This window comes from Lipophrys pholis (genome assembly GCF_963383615.2).
Source record: "Lipophrys pholis genome assembly, chromosome: 18".
In the NCBI taxonomy this organism is placed as follows: Eukaryota; Metazoa; Chordata; class Actinopteri; order Blenniiformes; family Blenniidae; genus Lipophrys; species Lipophrys pholis.
This window is the reverse complement of record NC_137646.1, coordinates 24,751,183-24,763,682: the sequence shown is the minus strand read 5'-3', so window position 1 is coordinate 24,763,682 and position 12,500 is coordinate 24,751,183. Positions and strand designations below refer to the sequence as shown.

Here is a 12,500-nt window from a genome sequence, read left to right as displayed (position 1 = left end):
CGACCAGCAGCGCGAGCAGGCGGCCGCTTCCTCCACACCGAGCTCTCGACCAGCCTTCACGCGCACGGCTCCTCTCCGGGACTCGCGCACCGGGAATCCCATCCGCCGAAACCCGATGTCTCCCCCGGCGGGCGGCGAGTAGCCCCGCGACGGACGAAGCTCCGCAGTCCGCCCCGCCGGCGCCTGAGACCGGGAGACTCCCCGCGACACGGTCCCGCGGTGAAGGCTCGGTGCTCCGGGTTCCCCCTCCCCGCCGCCGCCGCCGCCGTTTTTAAGCCCCGTCTGAACGCCCAGCCTCCGGGATGTCGGAGCGCGGAGGGATCCCGCGGACTGGGGGCGTCCCCTCGCCCCACATGCAGCCCTCCAAGCCGGTCAGCATCACGTCCAACCGGCCGGTCCACATGAACCTGTACGCCACCTGGGAGGTGGACCGCTCGTCGCCCAGCTGCGTGCCCAGGTAGGACCCCTCTCAGTGCGGGTTTGTTTACAGCCATGAAGACCCCCCCCCCCCCCCCCCCACACACACACACACTAGATCTACTAGATCAATAATCATTATTTCATGTCTGAGCTCATCTGCAGCCTTGTTGCTGGAGGTGACACACACACACACACACACACACACACACACACACACACACACACACACACACACACACACACACACACACACACACACACACCCCTGGTCCCTGGTGCTGGAGCCCCTCCAGCAGGATGCTCTCCCTTGTTTCCTGATCAATGCAGACACAAAAGATTGATGTCGACTGTCCAGACGGCGGTTTGTGTTCGTCGGTCCACGGTAGCCGCCGGCCGCCGCGACGCGTCGTTTGAGGGGGGAAACGTCTTAAGTTGTCGAGTCGCCCTCACGAGTGCACTGCAGCAAGGTCACCCAGGAGGCCAGACACCTTATCCTCCACCTGCAGCCCCGACAGAGGCGCTGAGAGACGCTTCCTACGTGTGACTGAAAGACCTCGCCGGTAAACGGCGAGCGTTGGTGTGTGTGTGTGTGTGTGTGTGTGTGTGTGTGTGTGTGTGTGTGTGTGTGTGTGTGTGTGTGTGTGTGTGTGTGTGTGTGTGTGTGTGTGTGTGTGTGTGTGTGTGTGTGTGTGTGTGTGTGTGTGTGTGTGTGTGTGTGTGTCACACTGCTGACAGAGGCCAGATGCTCTTTCTGGTTTTGACCAGTGAGACGCGCGTCAGATGAGATGTTCATGTACGCCACAGGCGGGCGATTGATATTCCTTTAGGGGCTCCGCCGAAAGACGAGCCGCGGAGATCTGAATTTCCACGTTCCGCGCCGATCAGAGAGAACGTTGTGGGTCGAATCGCTGATTGAAGAGGTCACTGAACACGGGCAGTCTTAAGTCTTACAGTGAGACGCCGTCTCCTCTGAGCTGTTGCTAATGGCAACCAATAGAAGCGCAGCAGGATTGGACTCACAATGTTACGAGGGCAACTGCTTGATTCGTAGTGGCGCATGCAGGATAGTCTTTACCTTCGCCAACAAAACTTTTCGTCTGCGTGTATTTACGTATTGTTTTTGATGAATGTATGTATTTTAACAACTTTTCGCAAAAACTGTTTTCAGGGATGGTTTGTCATCATCCGAGGACCAAATCGATTAGATTTTGTGACGCTAACGGCAAATCGTTTCCGAAAAAAAAAATCCCTGAAAACCGCGAATAAATGTCCCATACAAAGCGGATGAGGAGACCAGCGTCTGTTGCCATGGAGACGCTCCCTGCTCAGTGTTTCACGGTGGTGTAGCTACCCGACAGGCGAGTTGGCGTCGATACGAGCTATAACGGCTATCATGCTGGCGATGCTGACTCTGTTTCGCAGACAAATGTGCCGCCGGCGAAAGTCTGCGCTCTGCCGAGTGTAGCTCTAGTTTTTCTGTTGCATCGAGGCCCCGTTTACACGGCAGCGTTTTAAGTGAAAATGCGTGTTTACGCGGCAATTGTTTTGAAAACGATATCCAGCTACATGGAAAACGACAGACACGCTGAAAAAACGCGTGTTCCCGGCCACAAGGTGGCGGTGTTGGTTGTCCAGCTTCAACAGTGGGTGAAAGTTGGTCCTCTAAGGGAAAACGCATCAAACGGCAACGTTTTGAAAACAGTGTCCGTTTACACGGAAACGCTGAAAACGATGTCGTTCGCATGGCTTTGTTGGTTTTTTGTAAAATAAAGGTGTTCAAGTACTTCCATCCACGTGTGAGAGGACGAGCCTGACTAATGGCGTTGGTCCCCAAGCTGCTAAAATGTGCTATTTAAGTGAAGCTCGTTCCAAAATGTACACGGTCGAGTAAGTGGAGTTATTTGTGGAGCGATGGGAAGCCTCAAAAAGTGACATAACAGGCATATTTCTTTCAGTCGTGGAGTGCAGCCACTCCAAGGAGCCCAGATGTTTGGTTACTTGAAGCAATTAGTGGGAGTAAAGCACGCTGGTAAAAGCACCACAGTCATCATCACACACGGCTCACATGCTGACGTTTTAGTGCCGCTTACTGAAAAGCTTTGGGGCTTTACGGGGCTGGAAGCAAAGCCTGCAGGGTCTGCAGGGTCGGCCTCTGCCTACCAGCATCCTGTTGGTGAATTCTCTGTGTCTGTGTGCACCTTTTTGAAGTAATTCTACAGTCTCGGATCTATAGTTTGGAACTGCCTCCTTCCCGCAGATCAGCAGAAGCTCCTCCTTGGAACTGTTCCATGCTCTCTTCGGGCTCCCCCTTAACGATTCTTCGGCGACGTAATTGAGCCGACCGACCTTCGCGCTCGCCCTCCGCGACGGGTTCGGGTTTCGTTTACACGACGACGTTTCAAGTTTTTGCGAGTGTTTTCGTTTCAGAAAAAGTTTCGCGTTCAACAACAGCGATGCCATTTCACGATTTACAACCGAAACGGCAGCGGTGTAGTTTTCATGTTCGGCCAGTAGTGGGAGCTGTTGCTGAGAAGGTTGCATGTTCGTCTGCGTGTATTTATTTATCGGTTTGTTTGTGTTTGACCAACTTTTCCTCTAAAAACTACTTGCCCGAATTGCATGAAACCTTCAGGGATGATTTGTCGTCATCCAAGGACCAATCAATTCGATTTTGCGACGTTGACGTCAAATCGTTTCCGAATAAATCAACAAAACTGCAAAAAGAAAATGTCCCATTCATCTCCTTTCGTCTCGTCACACTAAATGTTGAAGCACTAATATCTCCCAGAAAGCCTTGCGGGTTCTCCACAAGCTGGTAGCTGAGCCGTTTCCATAGCAACAACTAACTATTTCTTTACACGGCGACGTTGCTACGGAGGTCGCGTAAAGTTGTAGCGTGTTGCTGAGTCAGCGCTAAAGCAGCTAAAAACTCTGCCGCGCGTTTCTGATCTGTTTCTCTGGCTTGTAGACGGAGATGTTTCCTGTTTCTTTCTTCATATTTGATGTCAAATCGGTAAAAACCAAAAAATAGGACTTTCACTTTTTCCTGCATTTTTGACATTTCAGAGAAAAAAAATTAAAAAATCAATCATTCCATTGTGCAGAATGTCTCTCAGCTTGTGTATTTACTCTACTAGGTTCTGATGACAGATGAGTTTTAGTGTTTCAGCATTGATTGCCGAGTTTTTCCTTTATTTTTTATTTATTTTTGGGTTTGTTTTTTTTTTTTCCTCTGCAGCCGTCACGCTCCATGAATGTCTTCGATTTCTCTGCGGTTGCAGCAACATGGCGCCATTAAACTGACAAAGTACTTGAAAAAAAACAAAACAACCAAAAACAAAAGCGTAGAGCATAAAGCAGGACTGACTGGGAGACCAGAGCAGAAGAAGACACTCTGTCGTCTGACGGTATTTTTTGCTGATGTGGTACGGCGAGCTGAGTGCGACTGATTTCCCCTCATGTTGACATTCTTGTTGCTTAATCTTTGTTGCTGCAGTGTGCAATACGACCTCCACCCCCCTCCTCCTCCACCCGAGGTGTTGCTACACTAAAGCTCTTCCTGTCTACCCGAAAACGCCACTCGCTGTGTTGTTTACGCAGCACCGAGAGTTAAATGTGTCCCCGCGGGCTCAGACGGGCTTTCAGCTGCTTCCTATTTGAGGAGAAACCTGGAAAATAAAGCGAAATATACCGACAGAATTAAGGGATTTTTTTATTTTTGCTCCTGTTCGGAGGGGAGTGACAGGAAATGTCTCCAGAGCGAGGCAGGATATCACTCCCGTGAGTCGAGTCTTGCGTTGGTTTGTGACCGTGACCGACCACAACGCCCCTGAATATTTGTCCTGAAGGGCACAGAACGCACAGTCATCTAAAAAATCCAGCTCCACCCGTCTCCTCCCGGTCTCCGCTGAGGGGATCTGAGGACATTTCTGCCTCATAAATCAGCTCTGTCGGCTCTGGACCGGCTCTCCGTCGTTGGGCCCACCTCTCCAGTGTCTCTTTAGGCCAGACTCTTGCGCCGACGAGTCCAGCCGTCCCTCTGCTCGGCACCACGCTCCACCTCGCGTAAATACAGATTGGCAGCGCTCAGGTGCGTTCGCTGCCGGGCGGAATGCGGACGGAGCCACAAATGGTTTGGATTCCAGCAGTTGGAGCAGTTCAAGCCCCCCCCCCCCCCCTCTCTCTCGCCCTCCGTCAGGTATTCCAGGAATGGAACCCCGTCGCTGAGCTCCCCCCCCCCCCCCCCCCCCCCCCTCTCCTCATTAAGGAAGGCTCACGACTCGGCACCATAGATGGCTGCCTCCGTCTTCCACTTGCCGTTTCGCTGCTTCCTCTGAGGAGGAAGGTTAAATCCGCGACACGTTCCGGCGACCCCCTCGCCACAAGCTCACGACTCCGTACGCCGCCGCTCGTTCAGCCACAAATTAAGATCGCTTGGAAATTACAAGCAGGCTGCACAGAACAAAGTTCACCACATGTCCAGAATATAAATAAAAAATAAAAGTAGTTTCCCTCCGTCTGTCCTCTTGTCCTGTTTTAACTCTTCGTTGATTTAAACAATATAAAGAAAAGGTTTATTGACTGCCGTCGTTCTGGTCGTTATATTACGAGACAAAGCTTTCATTGCTTCCTCAGTACTGCTCTGCGCCGGCCTGAATGCCGCCGTGGGGTTACTGCCGGGATGTTTCTACCAGTGGAGGCTCACATTTGGATCAGAAGTCCAAACGGGAGCAGCAGTTTTCCCACTGGTACTCCTGCTTCACTGGAATGTTTTTCCATATTTCAACTCGGTTTTCTCCATATAGCACCAATAACAACAATCATCCCAAGAGCAAAAAGTTATTCCACTTTTTTTTGATATATTAAAATTTTGGTTTTTTAAATTCAACAAATGAACAAACTATATTCTCCCTACCCAGGCAGAAATAAATGTATACATATATGAAAATAGCTGTAGATCGAAAAAAACAAGAAAATTAATGAAATTGAAGAAAATATGATAAAATGAAAATACAATTATAGGATTACAAAAATTTACCTTAGCAGTGTGCGATTATAGCACAGGAAAATAATGAATAAATAATTAATAAAATTTAATGAAATGAAAATATAATTGTAGGATTATATAAACATGTCTTAGCAGTGTATGATTATAGAACAGGAAAAAAAAAATCATGCAAAACTGTGGTTTTCCAATAAAACCATATTTGGACCCCATACATCGGCAAGTGTCTCGTCCTTCTGTTTGGACGATATCCGTTTGTCTTCCCAAGGCCAGATTTGCAGCCAGTTCCCTTGTCCATTGTCCAACTGTTGGGACGATTCCACCTCGGCGACCAAACGACGCGCCGCTTTCTGAAACGCTTGTGATGTCGCGATTTGGGCAAGTTCCACTTTTGGAACTCCTTTGCCGTTTCTCGAAAGAGATTTCACTCCGGGTCTAAACACTCTGCACTAAAAATAAGCCCATAAATAAGTGAAAACGGCGAGGTCACGGCATTGAAGATGAATCCGCTGGTCTGGTAATGAATACTGTTGGCGTGAGGAAGTGCGCTGGCGAAATGCAGGATGCCCTGAATTATACATTGTGCATTTGTAGGACTCGTTTGCTGTAATTGCCCTGCAACACAATGGCGGGACGTCACACGCCGTTCCTCGAGTGTCAGCGTTGCATTACCCCCCCCCCCATTGCCTCATAAACAACGCATGCTGAACACACACACGCTAATGGAAAGAGCGCCAGCATGCACAAAGACGAGTTGGCGGTCGTCATTAAGATGCTTTTGGCTTCGCCGCTGGCCTTGGCGCTGCTCGTTGTTCCGCACAGCCGAGTGGCCGAGAGGTCTGGAGTTTCCTCTGCGGCCTGTGAGGGATGAGGGGAGTGTAAACCTCCTCCTCCTCCTCCTCCTCCTCTTCCTCCTCACACAACTTTTCCATCATTGTTTACCGTTCGGGCCTCCGGCCCCAGGGAGAGCTGGGAGATCGCGGCACACATGACCATTATTGACTTTAATGATCTGTCCGTCCAGTGGCTCTGCAAAAGTCTCTGCTCCGTGTTTACCCTGGCGTTATTCAGAATAACATCGTCTCGGCGGGACCGGCGAACCGGTTTAAATATTTGGTTAACCACGAAAACGCTTTTCTCCGCGGCTCGGAGGGTCCGTGGCCGAATATAAACCTGCAGCGAGAAGCTTGGCGCCCGGCGTTGGAAAGCTGCTGACCCACAGAGAGAAAAGCTGTGGCGTTATTTCCTCTTCTCATTATGAAGATTTGCAGAGGAACAGAGTTCAGAGGCTTAAAAATGAGTCGGAAGAAAAATATTGACTGTGATCTCCGGATTATTGAGAATATTATTGACCATAATTCCGAGCGTGTGAAAAAGTCCAGTCCAGATATTAAGGTAGTGGTGTTGATATTGTGGTAATATCATTTGGAATGAAGACAAACAATTAAGGAGACTTAATGTCTGTGCCTTTCAGATTTGTTCTTCCCAAATAACAGTGTTCTTTCTCTGCAGCCCCAGTTGATGGTTTTTTAAAAAAAAAATTTTTTTAATTCAAATCTACAGGAAAGGCAGAGAGACGGAGTTTTGCACTCTTGGAATTTGGAAAACAATACCTCTGCTCGCCGTTAAAAATAGCCCTCATCCCCGAAAACCTCCTCTAATGGAGACGAAACACGAGCCGCGCTTATTTAACCGAGTTGCTCTGTTAACATTGGTCAGACCCTCGTCGCTGGACCTTATCGGGACGGATGATTCAGTTCTTCGTCCCGAGCAGAGATGAGTCTGGCTTATTTTCCACTCACCTGTAACTACGCATCAGTGTTTGACAAGTAAACTCTGCTAACTAAACACTGTCACACACTGTAAACAGACTTCAGGAGAAACGGCGAGCTTTCAAAACAACCCGTTATACAACAGTGAAAAATCTGCGGTTTAAGTTGTACTCACTGCACATATATATATTTTCTTTAAACTTCAGTCCTCTTACCACTTGACGCGTTCATAAAGCAGGGAACTCGGAAAGTTACCAGTTGGGAAAGTCCAATTTCTGAGTTTACGTCACATGACTATAGGCAACATGGCCGCCTCCAGCGGTGTGGCTTCGTCCATAAACGAGACAAACAAGCTTGTTATCACCTTCGTCAATCAAGCCGAGATGATATGTAATATACCTTGGGGGGCTGTTTTCAAAAAGTGGCGTTTCCAGTGGTTCCGACCACTCCGCCACCCAAAACGCAATGGAATTCTTACGTTTTCACTTGAAAATTGTCGCGTCAGTGGCACTATGAGTTTTCTTTACACCATGAAAAAACCTTGGGATTTGATGGAAAAGAGAAAAACCCATGAAAACTACTCAAAATGATGCAGTACATACGCCAGGCCTGTAGGTGGCGCTTCCACAGAGATACACGGCAGAGACGCAGCATGCGAAATTGGAGAAATCGGCTAATTTCATGTCGCCTTTTTAAGCCTACGAGCATCAGTGGCTTCTGCAGCGCCATCTGGAGCATGCGGGCCGCCATTGTTGTTGCTGGGTGACGTCGTGGAGGCGGCGTTTTTTAAAACTCCTCCAATCGAGAAAAAAAAAGGCCAAAAAGGAAGCGGTCACATGAAGCGGTCACATGAAACGGCGTCGTCGTGTGAAAAGAAGATTTATCCAGAGAGGAAACCACCAATAAATGACAATTAAAGATGTTCCTTGCAACTATTTTGAATAAACATGTTGTGTCAGGCTACAAAAAGAAAAATGTTCTTAAAAAGGTTGTAATTCTAAACCGTGTATTCAGTCCTAACTTCTTCCAGTAAAGTCTTTACATTCAACAAGGTTAATTAGAAGCAGATGTCGTCTCGGCTGTGTCGTCTTCTCCGACCTGGCGGGATCGCAGTGTCTCGGGGTAAACGATATCACGTTAGCCGAAGTGCGGCTAAGCGACGTTAGCAGCAGGCGCCATTCTGCGCAGGTTTGATGTCCGAATCCTGGAGTTGAACGTGGTCTTGCGTTGCTCTGGTACCGCGATAGTACCTCCAACTAGAAACGGAAACTAACAAACCTTCTTTGTTGTGGCGTTGTAGACGACATCAACACACACACAGATTTCCATTTCGGAGGTGTGGCGACGGCTGTTCACCGACAATGTCACCGACTTTGCTTTTAACTAATGTGTTCGGACCAAGGACGCAGGAGCGTCCAGTTACATAAAAGGACATAAACATAAATCAGGATGGATAAAGGTGCCCTCTCGCGTTAATCACATCCTTAAAAAGCGACCTTTTTTTATTGGGTCCTAATGAAAGCTTGAACCTCCATCGGAAAGCTGAGGAGAAAATAAAGCTCTGGGATAGTTGGGAATAAATCTCCACTCGCCGCATACCTCGGCTTGTTTACGTTCGCTCCGTCATGAAGGCGTTGTGCAGTTGCACGGAGAGACTTTCTGTAAACAACAGGGGCTGTGAAACGGAACTTTCGTCCGCAGCCGCCGCATGAGATGTGCATGCAAATACTGCGTGCATGCGTCTGTAATCTCCTCTCCTGCTCAGGTTACCCAGCGATTCCCCGGGGTGATAACACAAGCTTGTAATGCACTTAACACAGATTGACCTTGACACGGTGTCCCCGTCGTTACTGGCGATTAATTTATTGACATTTCTGGAGGGTTTGTGTGAATAGAACTCGCATGTTTTTCTTTTGTTTTTCATATTTCTAGTTGTTTTTAGCTTATTTGACTCATATCTATGTCTAGAATGACTACGTAGTTTGGTTTTTGGTCGTTCTTTGAAGACGTTGCCTGTCCTCTTTGTGCCTGTGTGGATTTTCTCCGGGTTTTTTCCTCCCAAAGTCCACAGACACACGATTAAGGTGAATTAATGACAGACGTATTTCTGCTCCAGAAGGTACAGATGAAAGTGACGCTGGTCTTCTTCGGCCTTGTTTACGCGACAACGTTTCAAGTGAAAGTGCAAGGAAAGTTTTCCATTTCCACTTTAAACACAGATTTATTCATCCATGATAGGTTGTGGATGCCCCCCTCATATCACAGCGGGGGTATCCACGGTCTCAGGTCTGGCTGGAGGATTTGCATGATCTCCTTGTGCAGTCGAGTACTCGGCCGCGGGATCTGGACTGGTTGCATCCCGGTATCGACTGGATTTCACCCGTTTTGTGCCGATGTCTTTGCGTGCGTCAGCCTGTCCCACTTTCAGCCCGCCATGGCTGCTGCACGGAGGCTCCGATTGGTCAACCTGACGTGATATGATCAGCCAGTTCCAATCCAGCAACGAGCGGTCGCGGCAGAAATCGAGCTGCGATGGCATCGCCTCCCCCTCTAAACTGGATTAGGCGGGGGCTCTGCTCATTAATCTGTAATCGCTTTAACGAAGGGTCAATTGTATTGTGTGTGTGTGTGTGTGTGTGTCTAAGCTTGTGTGTGTGTGTCAGACAACAAAGAGACTATTTGGCTTATTCCACAATGTGTTGCTGCACCAAAAAGCTTCAGGGCGACGCTGATTCTAACAGGTTGTATGAGTCTTCACAAAGTGTGTGTGTGTATGGAAAGGGTTCTACCCTCGGCGTGTCCTTGCCCGTGGCTGCAGGAAGTAGAGCAAGACGGGAGGAGAAAGCTGGCGCGAGGGGAAAGCATCCGCAAAAACTGTTTTTAATATGCAAAAAAAAAAAAGAAACTTGACCAGTTGAAATGTGTTCACAGAAGCAGATAATGGAAGGCTCGGGGCCAATCCGTGAAGTTTGTTTCTGGTTGGAGTTAGGGTTGAGTTAAACATTTACTCAAGGCTCTAGTGGAAGTCTTCCTCCATTCAGCATCTGCCTGAAACACGGTATGAAAGAAAGTTTTCCGCAAAGGTCTTTGGATGACTCACACTCCTTTGTGGCAGCCTGTTATTGTTTATTATAGAAGTAAGGCTGTTTTCTGAGTGACTTGTGTTGACTTGAGTTGGTCCGACTAAAAAATTAAGTGAATAATTCAGTCGGGTCTCATGTTGAAGGAGAATTAATTTGTCAACGGTGCTTTTTCCTCACGCGTTTTACATTGATTCTTCACATTCACTGAAGCCATGCGTGCTGCTAGATCTTCTTTGGGAGCCACTTGGTGTCCAGGGTCTTGCCCAAGGACACTTTGGCACACGGACAGGGCGAGATTGGGGATCGACCCATCAACCTTGGGACGGAAGTTAGAGGCGACTCATTACAATCCCAAAAAGAGAGCCGCTTACTTTAAATTCTTTAAGTGTTTTTTATCGAGATGTTGAGTTTAAGCATGCTAGGCAATTTTATTTTGTAAATCAAAGTTTTATAAAATTTTTCATTTATATAGTAATAAATAATTGAAACAAGGAGGCTTTGTAAAGAGAACTGACCAACTGACCCCTTCCACACCGACCCAACAGCTGACCCCCATCCCAACCGATCGACCGACTAAACGACTAATCAACCTCATCACCACTGTCGCCTCTCGCCATCCAACGGCCCCGTTTATCAGTTGCTCTTACTGACCGACATTGTGTGTGTCACCTGACCTCGTTCCCACCGCCTGAGTCCGTCCAACTCCCCCGATGGGAGCTGGACGTGAAGGACGTGCCTCCGCTGTGGCGTGTTCCCGCAGTTCCAAAAACAAGTCTTATGTTTGCACAGCCGTATAAAACGTTTCCTCGAGGCAGACGGCATTTCAAGTGACAGGCAGCGGCAGGCCGAAGCAATAAAACAAAAACAAACCCGTCGATGGGTTTTCAGTCACATCTCAGGGTCGCTCTCCGTTCCCCCCCCGGCTCGCTGTGTCTCATAACGGGCAGTCGGCCACGAAGAACCGTATCGGTTTCACTCTCGCAGCCAGAACACCGTGGGGGGGGGGCTGTCCTCACCACCTCAGCGTCATCAATTTGGATGCGATGTGTCATCGTGCGCTCGCACGTTGTGCACTTTCTGCTGGGCGTCACACCGAACACACACACCAGACACCCGAACCCGCCGACACTCGCGTACCTCACGTCGCCTTCCATGTTTGACGGATGTTTCCCCCCCCCCTGAGCCTCGCCCGGTGTCTGCAGTAACCCGTACCTCAGTGTGCCGGTCTTCACACTGTTTTCACAATTGATTTTCTCTCCTCTTCACTGCCTTCTGTCTCGCCCTCGCGCCACTCATTCTTCATCCTGTGTTTTCAGAGCAAATGACACCAACGCTCTGCGGTGTGAATTTCATTAGAGGCCTGGCCTCAATCAATGTCCGTGCCGACCCTGTTATTAAACCGCCACTCCTTCGTGTTTCCTCGTCTTCCTCGCCCCGTGTGCTTCGCAGAGACTCAATCGTCTTGCAGCCTCTTTGCAGTGTGTGTGTGTGTGTGTGTGTATGTGTGTGTGTGTGTGTGTGTCCTGGCAGGGTGTTCTTGCTTCAGGCTAAGTGTCAGCTCATGTCAGCAGGAGGACTCCTCACTACAGACTAGAAGACTCTGCAAGGGAAGGAAGTTGAAGAGGAAAGAAATGCGAAAAGAGGGAAAAAAAAAAACCAACCAAAAACGGGATGAGGCGTCTACGGGGCACCGCGGAGGAATGACGAAGTGAAGGGTGACAGTCGCCCGGCTCCAGACTCCTGCACGTTTCCTCTCATTTCAGCCTTTTTTTTTTTTTGAAGGGACTTTCAAAAAGCTCTGCTGTCACCTGACAAGCTGAAGCCGTTTTTTTTTCTTTCTTTTTGCACAAACTTGCATCGCTGCGGCTTCAATCCGTACGGTAACTAAACGGCACAGGAGCTTCACCGTCTCGTACCAGGGTGGACTTTTCCTACCTGCCGACCCGCCTCTGTACTCGAGAGTGATTGAGCTAAATACATGACGAGGCCTTAAAACTCACATCCAGAGTTTCAGAGGAAGAGTGGCGCTGCAATGAGTCTTAAAGACGTCATATTATCCAGCTTTTTAACACTTCCACACGGTGTCACCGGTCCAGAAACCTTCAGTATTCTAAGTTTCTAGCTCCTCCTTGATTTTCCTCCGTTAGAATATTGGATCATAGGAGCTGCATTCGGAATCTGCTGTGTCTGTGTGAGCTGGACTGGCTCCGCCCACACATG

At 48.8% G+C, this 12,500-nt stretch overlaps 1 protein-coding gene across 3 annotated transcripts in view; it reads left to right on the top strand.

Annotated features, from left to right (window-relative positions):
* The window catches only part of pacs1 (phosphofurin acidic cluster sorting protein 1), a 52,074-nt gene that overhangs the window by 11 nt on the left and 39,563 nt on the right, over positions 1–12,500 (top strand). The window contains exon 1 of one of the 3 annotated variants that reach the window (XM_080486582.1): positions 1–457. This exon is cut by the window's left edge and continues 11 nt beyond it. In XM_080486582.1, the coding sequence (XP_080342708.1) occupies positions 303–457 (155 nt within the window). In that variant the 5' untranslated portion in view covers positions 1–302. Of the gene's footprint in view, positions 458–9,839; positions 9,939–12,500 lie in introns of those variants that run through there. The other 2 variants (XM_080486583.1, XM_080486584.1) reach the window with 2 other exon arrangements.